We start from the raw sequence: 17,373 nt of genomic DNA, 5'->3' as shown, positions 1-17,373 counted from the left end.
AAGTTTAACAAGGAAAAGTGCTGGATTTTTCACCTGGGACATGGCAACCCTGGACGTCCATACAGACTGGGGAATGACAGGCTGGAGAGCAGCCCTGCGAAAGGGATCTGGGGGTTCTGGTCGACAGCAAGTTGAACATGAGCCAACAGTGTGCCCTGGCAGCCAAGAGGGCCAACCGTGTCCAGGGGTGCATCGAGCATAGTATTGCTAGCCGGTCGAGGGAGGTGATTGTCCCGCTCTACTCTGCACTGGTGCGGCCTCACCTTGAGTACTGTGTGCAGTTTTGGGGGCCACAGTAGAAAAAGGATATGAAGTTATTAAAGAGTGTCCAGAAGAGAGCCACAAAGATGGTGAAGGGTTTAGAGGGGAAGCCGTGTGAGAAGCGGCTGAAGTCACTAGGTCTGTTCAGCTTGGAGAAGAGAAGACTGAAGGGAGACCTCGTTGCAGTCTACAACTTCCTCACAAGGGGAAGTGGAGGAGTAGGCGCTGACCTCTTCACCCTGGCGACCAGTGACAGAACTTGAGGGAATGGCAGGAAGATAAGCCAGAGGAGGTTTGGGTTGGATATTAGGAAAATGTTCTTCACCCAGAGGGTGGTGTAGCACTGGAACCGGCTCCCCAGGGAAGCAGTCATGGCGCCAAGCCTGACAGCATTCAAGAAGCATTTGGACAATGCCCTCAGACACATGGTGTGAATTCTGGGGCTGCCTTATGCTGGAACAGGAGTTGGACTTTATGATCCTTGTGGGTCCCTTCCAACTCAGGATGTTCTATGATTCTATGATATCTGCCAGAGTCAGTCCTTGAGCTTCTGCTCAGTGCTAGGAAAAGTAGCACAAACATTTATTTCTCCATAATGCTGGTAAACTTGTGTATAAGAAAGGTGAAAGATATTTAAAGAAGAGTTTGTCAGATTATTCTAACAAAAAAACACTGCCCTGCTAAAACATGAGATCTTTATGTGTTTGTGTTCCCAGGGAGAGATTGGCAGCGAGATGTACATCATCAAACAGGGTGAAGTTCAAGTCCTTGGAGGCCCTGATGGTACAAAAGTTCTGGTTACACTCAGAGCAGGAGCTGTATTTGGGGAGATCAGGTAGGTCCATTGCTATTTTTAACACTTTCTTTAGAACAGATCAAATAATCAATGGTTGTTTAACTTCTCTGTGGTAAGCATGACAGCTACCACGGGAGGCTTGAAAGCTGGTGGGATCAACCAAGAGGACATTGAGCAAGGAGATGCAGGACAGTGAAGGAAAACCTAAAAGTGAAACATCAGAGACTAATCCAACAAGATTTGAGACCAATGTTTTGGGCAATGTACACAGAGATACACAGACGGATTTCTCCTTCAACATTTAAAAGATTTAACACATCTTCCTGTTCTGAGGTCTGCAATACAGCAGGAGTAAACGCATTTTATTGCCTGTATAGTAAGACTAGGTGCCCTTACATAGCAGATGGTAAAAATGATAATTAATTTCCAACAAAGGAGATAAAAAATCTAAAATAGCAAATAAGACTGGTTCATTTAGGAGCTGAAGTAGGGATTAAGTTGCCAAAAACCAGGCATCCACATTTGAAAATGTATTTGTTTAAGAGCATACAAAACTAGAAAAAGGCTGACAGACCAGATTTTTGGGTGTGAGTTTATCTGGACAAGAAAATTTTTCTCAGGTGGTTATAAATGTTTTTTATATTCTCCATGTGGTTGCTATGCAAAATCCATGAACTTTATGTGCCATGTTCCCTAATTAGCCAACCAAGTGCTAGATTTTAGGCATGGCATCCCCTGCTGAGGTTGGCCTGAGGAAAAGTAATAAAATACATGTGCTGCTGCATGTGATAAACTGGATTCTTGATTTCTTCCAGCTGCCTTCCTGTTACTGTTAATCCTCTTGCTGGTAGCTTTAATCTGCCTTTTGAAAAGCAGTAATCAGCTCTGCGCCAGGTTTACATTTATCTTCTAGTTGTGTCTCCCTTTGTGGTAGTGGAGACATTCCTGTTTATCCAGTGATGTGTGTACAGGACTTCCTTAGGCCTCAAGTTGAAAAGACCTAATATATGCCACAGATACAGACCTTTTTAATTGAGTAGGAAAGTGAAACTATATCAGCTCTTTGAGAGAAGGTTATTTGAAAGGTATTTCTCTGTGTAACAATATAATAGCTGAGCAAAGCCTAAAAACAAAATGCTGTACCGTAAGTTGTGTGGAAAGGCTGAGAATGAACTGGTTTTCAGTAAGGGATGGATGTTGAAAAGACAAAAGAAAAAGCTACAGCAGCCTAGATAAGTAACACACACATAGTTTTCAATTATTTGTTAGTCTTGCATTTGGAGCAAGGACTTTATTTTTTAAACTGAGAAATGATAAAGATTGGTTTTAAAACAAGGAAGGGATTTTCAAACAAGGAAGGGATTTTCAAACTTTTGATCTGATACAGGTGAGCACTTGTTTCCACATGAGAACTACACAACATCCTTTAAAGGTTCATTTCCCAGTACATGTTATCCTTCACATAATTGCCAATATGGTCAGTAAAACCCTCAGCAATCATAGAATCATAGAATCATAGAATGGTTTGGGTTGGAAGGGACCTTAAAGATCATCTAGTTCCAGCCCCCCTGCCATGGGCAGGGACACCTTTCCACTACACCAGCTTGCTCAAAGCCTCTTCCAATCTGGCCTTAAACACTGCCAGGGAGAGGGCATCCACAGCTTCTCTGGGCAACCTGTTCCAGTGTCTTACCACCCTCACAGTATAAAATTTCTTCCTCATATCTAATCTAAATCTACCTTCTTTCAGTTTAAAACCATTCCCCCTTGTCCTGTCACTACTTGCCCTTGTAAATGTCCCTCTCCAGCTTTCCTGTAGGCCCACTTCAGGTACTGGAAGGCTACTAGAAGGTCTCCCTGGAGCCTTCTCTTCTGCACGCTGAACAGCCCCAACTCTCTCAGCCTCTCTTCATAGGAGAGGTGCTCCAGCCCTCTCATCATCTTCGTGGCCCTCCTCTGGACTCGTTCTAACAGCTCCATGTCCTTCTTATGTTGGAGGCCCCAGAGCTGGACGCAGTACTCCAGGTGGGATCTCACAAGAGCGGAGTAAATGCTACAACCCTACACTTCTCGTCCTGTTTTATTCATCACTGACCTACTGTGGCAGCATACCAGTTCAGACACATGTAATTTGCATATAAATGACAAGCAGTGGATAAACTCGAGGAGAAAATACAGAACAACTGGCAGACATCTCCTAAACTGAAGAAAAGCACAGAAATGAAGAACTAAGTGTATTGGTAGAGATTTATCCTCTTCCTTGAAGTGTTAGAAAACAACGAATTTGTTTAGCACCTCTCTATATAAGTTTTGTCAAGGTCTTCTGAATACTGTATAGTGGAAGAAAATGAAAAAATATTCTTTAATGGATGAAATATTCCTTCATTTACCAGATGCAAGTTTTCCCCTCAGTATTCATAGCATGGTTATCACCTGATATCAGACTGATTTCCTTCTGATTTCTGATTCAAGATTTGTTTAGAGAAATGTCAGCTTCATTCCGAGTGGTATAACTACATGATTTATAAGACACTTGCTATTTAATCTCACTCTGTTCAAAATGCATGTAAATGATGCTTAAAAAGTCTCTAAGGGCAAAGGAGTTGAAGAAAAAAAATGTTTATTTCAAAAAATTTCCCTGAATTATACCAGAAGGCTAATGAAAGACTAATGTTCAATCAAGTCCTTTGCCAATTTCATCCTTGAAAATTATTACAGAAACAGATTAAGTAATCGGAGTTGCCTTCCAATTAACATCTTACCCTCATTACTACTTTCCTGTATAGATAATATCACTTTGGGGAAGCAAAATAATCTCAGAATCAGAGGCAAACAGATTGCTGCCTTAATGAGAGCCTGTCTGCACAGACAATTGGGAAGGAGAGAAATTCAGCTATAACACAACAATTCATTAGCCCAGAGAAATTTACACTTCAAGCCAGATGTCCTTATTCATGCATTTACTGATATTTCACTAGAACAATTTCTTATCAGAAAATAGTAACTCTGGAAAAAATAAAACATTTCTCCATTTTATGCAAATTTTTGAAAGAAAGATCTCTAAAGTTTGGTCTCAGTTTTTAGCCTTTCAGCTGTTTTGTTAACTTTAACTTCTATGTTAAAAATCAAAACTAAATGGAGTATTTAGCTTTGTGAAAGATTACATTTTCCACTTTGGCCCAGAATTTCCCACAAAGTGGCAGCTGCTGCTTTCAATGAGCTTTGCCCTTTGGAAGCAAGACACAAACCTATTTTCCTTTCCTGACTTACCAATTCTCTCCATATGCACATAGGTGCCGAGCTGAGCTGCCACAACCCTGCAATTTCAGCTGATACGCACACCATTCCCTGGATCAATATGCTAATTTCTATGAACAACAGCTTCCTACAGAGATCAGCTATTAAAAAATAATAATAGATAATCCGAGTCATCACTGTGACAACTTTATGCCTCTAAATGAAGTTTGCTAGCATAAGAATTGAAAAGTTACCATCTCACACTAATATTATAGCATTTCAGGCTAACAACTGGAGTAAAAAATGCAAGGCAAAAAAAGCAAATTTCTCTATTAATATAGATATTACAGTATCAAGGACCATTGCAGGGCAAATGTAGTTATTTTTAAAAATTTGGTCTATCACATAACTCTTAGCACACTAGCCAAAACAGATTCAATGTTGAAGTCCATAATGCTGTCCTTAGTCATTCTGTTTGAGCAAGGACTGCCTTACTTGTAAAATTCAACTCACATCATCACCATAATGAAAAAGCTGATCTCTTTAGTCCTAATCTGCCTCGACAAAATGAGCTTTCTCTTAGGAAATCCTGAAAATACTTGTTCAATGACTTGTTAAGATGTGATTCATCAGAACTCAAAAGCTGTTTGCAATTTTCTTTAGTTGCTTTTCTTATTGCGCAAATAGTTTTGTTCTGTCTGAGGAATTGTACAGAATTGTTTAAAAAGAAGATGATAACACTGCATTTTCAGCTTGAGGTCATATATTGATTGCTATCTTGGGTCGCAGAAAAACACTCTGGGTGTGTTTGTGTGTCTGTGTGTAAAAATAGCCTTGTACACACAGTTGCAGAGGCCTCATACTATCCTTTATAAATCAAATATAATATATTATCTGCATGACCTAATATTTATAAATAAGTTCTATAAATATATTTATTATTAAAACAAATATTTAGATATCCTTGATTAATATTTTGGATAAGTATTACTTCATGTTTTATGGGGTTCAGACTATCCTTTACTAATAACTTGTAAATTTTGAGATTACTAAATAATGCCTAAAACTATTAATTCACTGGGAAACATTTAAGGGACAAATTTCTAGGGTGGATCCCCTTGAATACAGCGATAAAGTAATTTTAGTACTAAGAGCAAAATGCAACTTCTCTTGCTTATCACCACAGCTGAGCAGTGAAGTTTCTTCATTTCATTTGCTTAAAGCAAGATGAACAATTTAATTTTTATTTGTACTACATCTAATTTTTATGTGGATAACATTCCTATGGCCAACCGCTGCTTGCTAAATTTGTCTAATGCCTTACTTTCAAAATAAAATAGCTTTCTTTTTTCTGGCAGACACATTTGTAACTGTCAACTTGACTTTCCTAATCCATATCATTCAACGTTCAAACATGAGATGTGTTATGTGAGAAAACTGAAAACCAAAGTCCCACAGAAGTTATTCACTCAGGAAAATTAAAAATCTTGGAGAATCACTAATTCATTGTAAATAACTTTCAATAATAACAGACTTGTGCTGCTCTACTTCAGATGTAAATCATTTTCAACAATAAAATTGAGGAAATGCCAAGTTCACATCAGGACAAAAACAAATGCAGTCCTTGCAGTGGGTGTCTCTGGGGAGAAATGTCTCTGTCTAGCAAGACCTTTCACAGTCCTTAGCATCTACATACTCCTGACCAGTAGTGACAACTTGCCTTCCTGAGGCAAGAAGATATTTCTAATCCCAGCCGCAAAGGCCCTTACAGAACATCAGATAGAACGGTTGGGTACGTAATTGAGCTTTACAATGACTTTAATGGAGAACCACCAGCAAAGATATTCCTCACTAGGGCAAGTAACAATGTGACTGACGACGTTTCTTTTCATTCCAGCCTATTAGCCGCAGGTGGAGGAAATCGAAGGACTGCCAACGTGGTGGCTCATGGTTTTGCCAACCTTTTCATTCTGGACAAGAAAACACTCAATGAAATCTTGGTGCACTATCCTGACTCAGAAAAACTTCTCATGAAGAAAGCAAAGTATGTCCTAATAACAGTTTTTAAATCACATTATTTAGCTGCAGAATGGACAGTTCTGGCTTCTAGACAGATTTGTGTTCCTTTCTTGGAAGAGTATCAGATTTAAACACATTTGTATTTAGAGGTCTGTTTTGCCAGGTAGTATTTAGTGGAAGCCATGCTCTTGGCAGGCACTCCAAGGCTTGTGGAAATGTGGTAAGTAGAGTGAAGTCCTGAATGTAGTTGCCTTCTCCATTGTATTTAAGGTAACAAAAATAGGAGATAGAGATGCAGATCAAGACTCCTTACATAGTCAAGAAAGAAACTACAGGACAGATGTTAGTTAAGGAGCCAGTTTCAAAGACGCAACCGCACACCTGCAATTAATTCTACAGAGATACGCTTCAATGCACCCACAAACTTGTATGCATTTCCAAAACCTTAAGCAGTAGTTAGGAATGGATTTAAAGTAAGGCCTGATAAGATGGAAGTACACAGATTTGAGAGATGTGCATTTTGTTCAAAAGGATTCTGAAACGGGACGTCAAACCCAAACTGCTTTTCTTCTTGCTTTGGCTGTAGCTTACTAGGATCACCATTTCCATAGCTTTGAAAGGGCAAAATATTGTCAGATTTGGAGGGCAGGGACTAGTCCCTGGCCAGAAGGGAGAGAGAGACTCAGCAGTGACTGTGTGAGTCAGCAGCGACTGGGTGTGTCCCAGGGCAGGAGAGGCTGCAGCAGTTTGCAGCTCGTTGGGGAGGGCGCTGACTCCCTCCCAGTGCACAAGGCGAGGAAGGTGCCAAGGAGCTGTGAACCAGGGGTGTCACCAACAGGTATTTCCCAGCTCAGTGAAAGAACAATGGTATCTACCCGGTGGAAGAAGACCAAAATGGATGTGGGAACCCAGACAGAGCTCCCACGGAAGGAGGCGATGGTGCAGGTCGCAGGCTGCAGGGAATGCTACAGCGTCTCTGTGGTGACAGGGGGCTGTGTGCGCTGTGAGCAGGTAGATGATCTGCTCGGCCGAGCGGCACAGCTGCAAAGCCAGGTTGAAAGGCTTCAAGCCGAAGTAGAAAGGCTTAGGAGCATTCGGGAGGCTGAAATGGAGATAGACTGGTGGAGCCAGGCTTTGCCCTCCCTGCAACAAAAATGGGAGCACCTGCCGGAGAGCTCCCAGGATCGAGGGACCCCTGTACTCTGCCCCTCTCAGGTGGAAAACAATAACCTAGAGGAGAGGAGTGAGTGGAGGCAAGTCTATGGCTGTGGCAAAAGGCGAGTGTCGTCCTTGCCTACCTTGCCTCCACAGGTGCCTCTGAGCAATAGATATGAAGCCCTAGTGGAATACAGACGGTCCAATGGGGATGTGGTGGAGAGGCAACCTACATCAGAGGTCCCACCACAGTCAGAAAAACCTGACAGGCACATAGCTACCTCCTCCACAAGGAAGAAGAGAAGAGTTTTAGTGGTTGGAGACTCCTTCCTAAAGGGATGTGAGGGCCCAATATGCAGAGCTGACCCCCATCACAGGGAGGTCTGCAGCCTGCCTGGAGCCCGAATCAGGGATATCACCAGGCAACTCCCCAACCTGGTGAAGGCCACAGACTACTACCCCCTGCTGATCTTCCAGACAGGTGGGGAAGAAGCTGCATCCCGTAGTCTGAGGGGGATGAAGAAAGACTACAAGGCCCTAGGACGGTTGGTGAAAGAGTCTGGGGCACAAGTTGTTTTCTCCTCCCTCCTTCCATTTTCAGGTGATGAAGTGGGATGGAATAGTAGGATTCTCTCTATTAATGCCTGGCTACGAGACTGGTGCTACAGGCAGGGCTTTGGGTTCTTTGATAATGGCTGGTTTTATAAGACACCAGGCGTGACAGTAATACATGGGAAAGTTTTATGTCGTAGGGGCAAAAGGGTTTTGGGACAGGAATTAGCAGGGCTCATTCGGAGAGCTTTAAACTAGATTCGAAGGGGGATGGGGTAGTAGCTGGGCTTGCACCACTGGGGCAACGCTCTAGTGTTGAGGTAGACCAGGAGGCCCCCCATCCCCCTGGGGTGAAATCGGTGTGCTCAGCTCGCTCCCTGAAATGCCTGTACACCAATGCGCGCAGCATGGGGAATAAACAGGAGGAGCTGGAAATCCGTGTTCGGTCGGGGGGCTATGATCTAGTGGCAATTACAGAGACTTGGTGGGACAACTCGCATGACTGGAATGTGGTCATGGATGGCTATGTCCTGTTCAGGAAAGACAGGCCGCTAAGGAGAGGTGGTGGAGTTGCTCTTTATGTGAGTGAGCAGCTAGAATGTATTGAGTTCTGTCCAGGGGCGGATCAGGAGCGAGTTGAGAGTTTGTGGGTGCGAATTAAGGGGCAGGCTGGCAGGGGTGATACTGTTGTGGGTGTCTATTACAGGCCACCAGATCAGGATGAGGAGGGTGATGAGGCCTTCTACAGGCAGCTGAGAGCAGTCTCGCAATTACAGGGCCTGGTTGTCGTGGGGGATTTCAACTACCCTGATATTTGCTGGGAGGCCTACTCAGCCAGCCATCCTCAGTCCAGGAGGTTCCTCCAGTGCATTGATGATAACTTTCTGATGCAAATGGTGGATGAGCCAACTAGGAGAGGAGCGCTGCTGGATCTTATCCTTACTAACAAGGAGGGTCTGGTTGAAGAGGTGAAGGTTGAGGGCAGCCTCGGTTGTAGCGACCATGAGATGGTAGAGTTCAGGATCTCATGTGGCAGGAACAGAATAGCTAGCAGAATCGCAACCCTGGACTTCAGGAGGGCCAACTTTGGCCTTTTCAAGCAATTGCTAGGGGAAATCCCATGGGACAGGGTACTAGAAGGTAAGGGGGCCCAAGATAGTTGGCTAGCATTCAAGGACTGCTTCTTCCGAGCTCAAGATCAGAGCATCCCAGCAGGTAGGAAGTCAAGGAAGGGTACCAGGAGACCTGCATGGTTAAACAGGGAACTGCTGGGCGAACTCAAGTGGAAGAAGAGGGTGTACAGATCATGGAAGGAGGGGCTGGCCACTTGGGAGGAATATAAGTCTGTTGTCAGAGGATGTAGGGAGGCAACTAGGAAAGCTAAGGCCTCCTTGGAATTAAACCTTGCAAGAGAGGTCAAGGACAACAGAAAGGGCTTCTTCAAATGCAGCTAAAGCCAACACTAGAGGTAATGTAGGCCCACTGATGAATGAGGTGGGGGTCCTGGAGACAGAGGATAAAAAGAAGGCGGAGTTACTGAATGCCTTCTTTGCCTCTGTCTATACTGCTGGAGGCTGTCCTGAGGAGCCCCGGACCCCTGCGGCCCCAGAAGAAGTCAGGATAGAGGAGGAATCTGTCTTGGTAGATGAGGGCTGAGTCAGGGACCAATTAAGCAATCTGGACGTCCATAAATCCATGGGCCCTGATGGGATGCACCCGCGGGTGCTGAGGGAGCTGGCGGAAGTCATTGATAGGCCACTCTCCATCATCTTTGCTAAGTCATGGGCAACGGGAGAGGTGCCTGAAGACTGGAGGAAAGCGAATGTCACTCCAGTCTTCAAAAAGGGCAAGAAGGAGGACCCGGGTAACTATAGACCGGTCAGCCTCACCTCCATCCCCGGAAAGGTGATGGAACAACTTGTCCTTGGTGCTGTCTCTAGACACATCAAGGATAGGGGGATCATTAGGGGCACTCAGCATGGCTTCACCAAGGGGAAGTCATGCTTAACCAACTTGATAGCCTTTGATGAGGACGTAACCCGGTGCATAGATGATGGTAAAGCTGTGGATGTGGTCTATCTTGATTTCAGTAAAGCGTTTGACACGGTGTCCCACAGCATCCTCGCAGCTAAACTGAGGAAGTGTGGTCTGGATGATCGGACAGTGAGGTGGATTGTGAACTGGCTGAAGGAAAGAAGCCAGAGAGTGGTGGTCAATGGGACTGAGTCCAGTTGGAGGCCTGTGTCTAGCGGAGTCCCTCAAGGGTCGGTACTGGGACCAGTTCTATTCAATATATTCATTAATGACTTGGATGAGGGAATAGAGTGCACTGTCAGCAAGTTCGCTGATGACACAAAACTGGGAGGAGTGGCTGACACAACGGAAGGCTGCGCAGCCATTCAGAGAGACCTGGACAGGCTGGGGAGTTGGGCGGGGAGAAATTGAATGAAATATAACAAGGGCAAGTGTAGAGTCCTGCATCTGGGCAAGAACAACCCCATGTACCAGTACAAGTTGGGGGCAGACCTGTTGGAGAGCAGCGTAGGGGAAAGGGACCTGGGGGTCCTAGTGGACAACAGGATGACCATGAGCCAGCAATGTGCCCTTGTGGCCAAGAAGGCCAATGGCATCCTGGGGTGTATTAGAAGGGGTGTGGTTAGCAGGTCGAGAGAGGTTCTCCTCCCCCTCTACTCTGCCCTGGTGAGGCCGCATCTGGAATATTGTGTCCAGTTCTGGGCCCCTCAGTTCAAGAAGGACAGGGAACTGCTAGAGAGAGTCCAGCGCAGAGCCACGAAGATGATTAAGGGAGTAGAACATCTCCCTTATGAGGAGAGGCTGAGGGAGCTGGGTCTCTTTAGCTTAGAGAAGAGGAGACTGAGGGGTGACCTCATTAATGTTTATAAATATGGAAAGGGCAAGTGTCATGAGGATGAAGCCAGGCTCTTCTCAGTGACATCCCTTGACAGGACAAGGGGCAATGGGTGCAAGCTGGAACACAGGAGGTTCCACATAAATATGAGGAAAAACTTCTTTACGGTGAGGGTGACTGAACACTGGAACAGGCTGCCCAGAGAGGTTGTGGAGTCTCCTTCTCTGGAGACATTCAAAACCCGCCTGGACGCGTTCCTGTGTGATATGATATAGGCAATCCTGCCCCGGCAGGGGGATTGGACTAGATGATCTTTCGAGGTCCCTTCCAATCCCTAACATTCTGTGATTCTGTGATTCTGTGATTTTGTCATAAAATTACGACAAAATGAGTACCTTGTAAAAGGTCCAAATACATGAAACAGTTTGTCATTATCCTGTTCCAGCAGGGGGATTGGACTAGATGATTTTTCGAGGTCCCTTCCAATCCCTAACATTCTGTGATTCTGCGATTCTGTGATTCTGTGATTATTAGTGTACTTCAGCATTCTTTTTGTTCTCAGCTGTGGCCTTGCATTGGTATCAAAAGTTGGAAGGTTGCTCCCAGACTTGAAATTCCACCAGAGAAGACTAAACATAGTCACTGCACTCTCAGTAAGTTTGCAGACGACACCAAGTTGGGCAGGAGTGTTGATCTGCTTGAGGGTAGGAAGGCTCTGCAGAGGGATCTGGACAGGCTGGATTGATGGGCCGAGGCCAGCTGTATGAGGTTCAATAAGGACAAGTGTCGGGTCCTGCACTTGGGTCACAACAACCCCATGCAATGCTACAGGCTTGGGGAAGAGTGGCTGGAAAGCTGCCTGGCGGAAAAGGACCTGAGGGTGTTGATCGATGGCCAGCTGAACATGAGCCAGCAGTGTGCCCAGGTGGCCAAGAAGGCCAACAGCACCCTGGCTCGTATCAGAAATAGTGTGGCCAGCAGGACTAGGGAAGTGATTGTCCCCTGTACTCGGCACTGGTGAGGCCACACCTCGAATCCTGTGTTCAGATTTGGGCCCTTCACTGCGAGAAAGACATTCAGGTGCTGGAGCAAGTCCAAAGAAGGGCAACGAAGCTGGTGAAGGGTCTAGAGCACAAGTCTTAGGAGGAGCGGCTGAGGGAACTGGGGTTGTTTAGTCTGAAGCAAAGGAGGCTCAGGGGAGACCTTATTGCTGTCTACAACTACCTGAAAGGAGGTTGTAACGAGGTGGGTGTTAGTGTCTTCGCCCAGGTAACAACTGACAGGACAAGAGGAAACAGCCTCAAGCTGTGCCAGGGGAGGTTTAGATTGGATATTAGGAAAAATTTCTTCACCAAAAGCGTGGTCAAGCATTGGAACAGGCTGTCCAGGGAAGTGGTGGAGTCACCATCCCTGGAGGTATTTAAAAGATGCGTAGATGTGGTGCTGAGGGACATGGTTTAGTGGTGGATTTGGTAGTGCTAACTTAACTGTTGGACTCGATGATCTTAAAGGTCTTTTCCAACCTAAATGATACTATGATTCTAACTCCAACTCTACCAGAGCCTAGGGTAAAACCCTTATCGTTTCCAGCTTTGCTCTTGCCACTGGAGCTGGGACAAAAAAAAAATTCACTGGAAAAGTTGCCAGATTTTCATCCATAAATGTGACATTTTAGCTTTGCAGGAACTTTGGTTGGTTTCACAGCACTGCTGTGTGTTCTCATTCCTTCCTCTCTCCAGGGTGCTGCTGAAGGAGAAGGGGAAACCTGCTCCAGGACCACCAGTGCAACAACCACGGGGCTTGGCCAGTCTGTTTGGGCAGAAACAGGAAACTCCAAAATTGTTTAAAGCGATGTTTGGAGGTAAAGGAAAAGAAGGCCTTGCTAGGCTGCTGCAGCTGAAGAGACAACAAGACATTCAGGTAATGCCACAGAAAATAGAGTAGATAATTCCAGGTGCTGAAGAGGGAAATAGGAAAGATACTAGCAGGGCCTGGGCCAACAGAGTAAATGAAAATGTAGCCTTACTGCAATCAATGGCAAAACCTCCCAGTAGCTGAGATATAATCACTGTACCTAATCTCTGTAAACACTAATTCTAAAATTTGGCTCAAATCTTCCTGGACCTGGACTCTATGCAGAGCTGAGCAAACAAAAGCAAAGAAAAAGCAAGGAAAAAAGCAAGCAAACAAAAATCCTCAAATAACATAAGGATAAAACAGACTTTATAAAGACCCTACGGTATCTGATCTTCTAATTTTATGTAAGTAGTTAATACAGAAATATCCTAACACAGTAATCGGATCCAGCTGACTCAAGCACATGGTGAAATTTCCAATTCAAAGTCAGATCTCTGGTTGTCACAAATCCTGAAGACAAAATTTGAAGTTTAGCCCACACAGCCAAAACTGATTAAATCTCTAACATGTCGCATTTATGAGAAAACTGTTATTTTAGTTGATGAAAAATAATTCCCACATTCTACTCTGTTCTGAGAAATGCTAATAAGAACCTTCTCCGTTCTACGTGTTTACCCAAAAGTGGCAGAATTGTTTTCTGTCTTTATATCTGAACTGGCAGTGGTTTTATTTAATTTTTTAAGTTAAATAATGAACTTTGATTACACAAATGACTACAACACTATGACTGGAGCAGAAACATTGCTTAATTTAATGTGTATTTGTGAACTTAATAGCAAACAGGCTTGGCCAAGGAACTGGGGCAGTGGGCAATATGTCAAGATCTACATAACACTTTTTCTTTCCATATTAGTGTAAGTACATAAAGGAAGGTAAGACCTAAGGAAGGGCTGTGTGCCCCAAAACGTGCTTGTTTCATCCTGCTGTATTAATAAGAAGCAGATATTATCGCTATCCACAAACTTTCCCTAGGTTTTATGTTGACATTCAGATTCTGAAATTGCATTTTTTCATTTAGAAACTGATTTTCAGCATCTATATAGAAATTTACATATGCTGCATACCATTAATCACAGTATCCATGCTGTGCCTTTCCACTGCATATACAGAACTGAACTACTTCCTGAATTTCTTCCACAGAATTGGAAAACATGTAACTTCTTGTTTCTAGGAATCTCAGGCTGAAGCAGAGAATAAGCCTGAACTAGAGGAGAAGAAACCCGTGGAGCCCACAGCTTCATCTGCACCCCCTGCACAAAAGGAAGAGCTGAATGCAGACGCTAAGCCTAAACTACCTGCAGTTATGCACAGAGGAACCACTAACGAGTCTCTGATCATTAGTATGTCTCCATCCCCCAGGGCAGGAGAAGGAGAGATCCTTAAAGTTGAAATTAAAGAGAAAAAAAAGAAATAGATGGTGCTTTGGGCTGTGGCCCCATCTGTTGTCTTGCTGAGTTCAGAGGGCCAGTGTTACTTTGCTTTTGGGTACAAAAGATTAAAAGTAGAGAGTACTCAAGAGAAAAATCTACCCCAGATTCTTGTTTTCTCTCCCTCCTCTCCTGAGACAACTGGACAAATTATTTATATACTTACCTCTTAACCTTGAGCCTGAAGAGAGAACCTCTGGTTTAATAGGAATTAGAGCTCAGATCGTATTTCAGAACCACTTGTTTCTTGTTTGATCCATGCTCTCCCTTGTCTCTTACTCCATCTTGTTCCTGCCTCTCCTCTTCCCTCTCCTGTTTATCCTCGCTTTCTTATTGCTGTTCCTGTTGCTCAGTTTGCTCTTAATTTTTGTATGTGTTCTTTTCTATTTTCTTTTCTGGTTTCCCATAGTTATCCTTTTTCTTGTTACTGCCCTACTGTTGCTGAGGTTACTTATGTTTCTCTCGATCCTTCTCTCTCCTCCCCTTTTACTTCTAATCCGTGACCTGCTTTTGTGACTAGTGTGGCTCAGCGCAGAAAGCTGTGATGCTTTGTGTTGGGATGTTTTAGCTTGGGACAGAGGGCTACAAAACAAAACCATTGTCAAAAGATAAAATCACAAAAATCACAATGGGAAGCATATTGCAGAATTATTGCCAGTCTTTTGAAAACACGAGCATCGGCTCCAGTTGTCTTTGACTCTGGTGAATAAACATGACAAAAACTTAGATGTTTACCCCCACCCCAGGGCTGACTTTTAAATTTGGGCTGCCAATTTACATGTTTGGTCTTCTCCAGGGGCTGGGCATTAATATGCTCTCTGAAGAGCAAGCAGTTGATACTGGCAAACTTTTTGAAGAATCTTGGTATCTAAACTGGCCACTTCAAAACCAAAGGCTATTTTATAAAAAGCAGGATGTACACTTCCGGGCTCTGTGGTGCATGGTTTCAACCAATGCTCTAGTTGTTCACTCCATCACAGACCTCGATTGATGGTATAAAGTGAGCCCCATGCCTTACCAGGGTTGAGCTACACCGTATCTGTGAACTAAAGTAAATTCTTACGAGCACCATGGCTGAGAGGGATGCAGCTTCCTAACAAGGAGCTCCCACACTGTCGACCTTGAGCATCGACATAAAGGGATGAAATATTAAACAAAAGGTTGAAGCTGTGTTTTAAGCTTAATTATCAATTACTTTTTTTTTCCTCCATGGGTTTGCACTCTATCCACTTTCAGTCCCCATTGGATGAACAGTTCTGGGAACTAAAACCACTATGCAGAGGCCAAGCCAAGAAACTGTAAGGGCAGGCTTCACAGCTCCTCAGCTGACCAGTCAACCAAGAAAGGCACCATGCCAAAATTAAACATTCACTTCGCAGTCTACATATGACCCTGTGGGCTATGCGTTCTTTAAAGCTTTTGAACTACCCTAATCACAGGCAAAGCTGGCAGCTCAACCAGAATCAGTGGGAGCTTTGCCTAAGTGAAAGCTGGATGACTGAATTCCATTTGTTGTATATTCCACACTTTTTCTGACATGGCCAAAACCCAAGTCTCTCTCAAAAAGAAAGTTCTGTCACTTTAGCAGTGAGGTCAAGGTTCAACTGCTACATGGGAAGAACCATCTTTATTTTTATGCTGTTATTTGATATGTTCGAAAAAAAGCATGTCACAACAGAGGTAGAAAACGCTAAGATGCATCATAAAGAATTATTCATACATTGCACATCCAGGAACATCTCAATGCAATCCCAAAATTAGAAATATTGCAGAACTGCTTCATAAATGAAGCCTTCTGCAAATAATAATCACCTATGAATTCATTACAATATACAGTTCTCATATCTTTCTATTCAAAGGGAGTTGTCAAAACATTATGGAAGGGGGAAAACCACACAAACCACCATATTTTAACATTTTGATATTAACGAGTAAAGCTTTCTCATTGCAAAAGATCCGATCCCCTTCTGCCTACACAAATTCTGCCAGGTACCTTCAAATATTTTCACTGTCAGCATATTTAAGTTTATTAATCACACACTGACATATATTACAAAGTAAGGGCTGAGACTGCAGCACCAAGCATTACACTGCAGCAACAGAGCATCGCACGAGTTGCTGCTTTGCCACAGCTCTTAACAGCTCAGGACTGCAGGAAAGCTTGTCAGTTCTGTCTGTAAAACTACGAAGTTATGCACAGCTTTCAAGTTCCTTAGACCCAGAATGAAAGAGAAGAAATGTCAGCATTTGCAGGAGATCATGGACACACAGAAGTAACGTCCATCTGGTTTTCTCTGGGTCTAGAGCACAAGTCTTACGAGGAGCAGCTGAGGGAACTGGGGTTGTTTAGTCTGGAGAAAAGGAGGCTCAGGGGAGACCTTATCACTGCCTACAACTACGCGAAAGGAGGTTGTAGCAAGGTGGGTGTTGGTCTCTTTTCCCAGATGACAAGAAATAGGGTGAAACAGCCTCAATTTGTGCCAGGGGAGGTTTAGATTGGATATTAGAAAAAATTTTTTCACCAAAAGCGCTGTCAAGCATGGGAACAGGCTGCCCAGGAAAGTGGTGTAGTCACCATCCCTGCAGGTATTTAAAAGACATGGAGATGTGGTGCTTAGTGACATAGTTTAGTGGTGGACTTGCAGTGTTAGGTTTATGGTTGCACTTGATCTTGAGTCCTAAATGATTCTATGACATCCTACTTTTCTGTTATTGGAGTATCTTCCTCTTCCCAGAATACCTCCATTTTTTGTGGGCAGGGAGGGTCAGGAAGGGTCCAGGAATCCAAGTTGCAACTATTTATAGGGCTTTCACCAGAAGGAACAACAAAAGAAAGGTTTGGACCTGCTCCTTTTGTAAAATGTATTAAACCCTTTCAGGAACTAATTCTACCCTGTGGATGAATCTGGTGGAAAAGTTGAGCAAATTACTCCAGAACACTTAGAAGACGTTAACTTCTAGTATCAAAGCTCACTAAGGTTCTGTATGTCATCACAGTCCACTGCAACACTGTGTCTCTAGTATCTTTCCGTTTCCAATAAAGCATCTCAGACTCAACTACACTTGAATCTCAAGAAACTGAAGGGTAGAGTAGGACAATGTATTTGAAAACTAAAAATAAACAAATCTCCATGCCTCTC

General features: G+C 43.8%; 2 protein-coding genes across 3 annotated transcripts in view; one reads left to right on the top strand and one right to left on the bottom strand.

Moving 5' to 3' along the window:
• CNGB3 (cyclic nucleotide gated channel subunit beta 3) overlaps positions 1–14,220 on the top strand; it is a 70,618-nt gene extending 56,398 nt beyond the window's left edge. Inside the window, exons 15-18 of the mRNA XM_068397171.1 lie at positions 978–1,096; positions 6,192–6,338; positions 12,629–12,809; positions 13,978–14,220. Of these exons, the coding sequence (XP_068253272.1) occupies positions 978–1,096; positions 6,192–6,338; positions 12,629–12,809; positions 13,978–14,220 (690 nt within the window). The remainder of the gene's footprint in view (positions 1–977; positions 1,097–6,191; positions 6,339–12,628; positions 12,810–13,977) is intronic.
• Positions 1–17,373, bottom strand: part of CPNE3 (copine 3) — a 78,409-nt gene that overhangs the window by 24,954 nt on the left and 36,082 nt on the right. The window lies entirely within an intron of this gene.

The sequence above is a fragment of the Nyctibius grandis genome, chromosome 3, assembly GCF_013368605.1.
Source record: "Nyctibius grandis isolate bNycGra1 chromosome 3, bNycGra1.pri, whole genome shotgun sequence".
Taxonomy (NCBI): Eukaryota; Metazoa; Chordata; class Aves; order Nyctibiiformes; family Nyctibiidae; genus Nyctibius; species Nyctibius grandis.
Note: the sequence above shows the minus strand (reverse complement) of the source record. Positions and strands in the feature narration are given on the sequence as shown.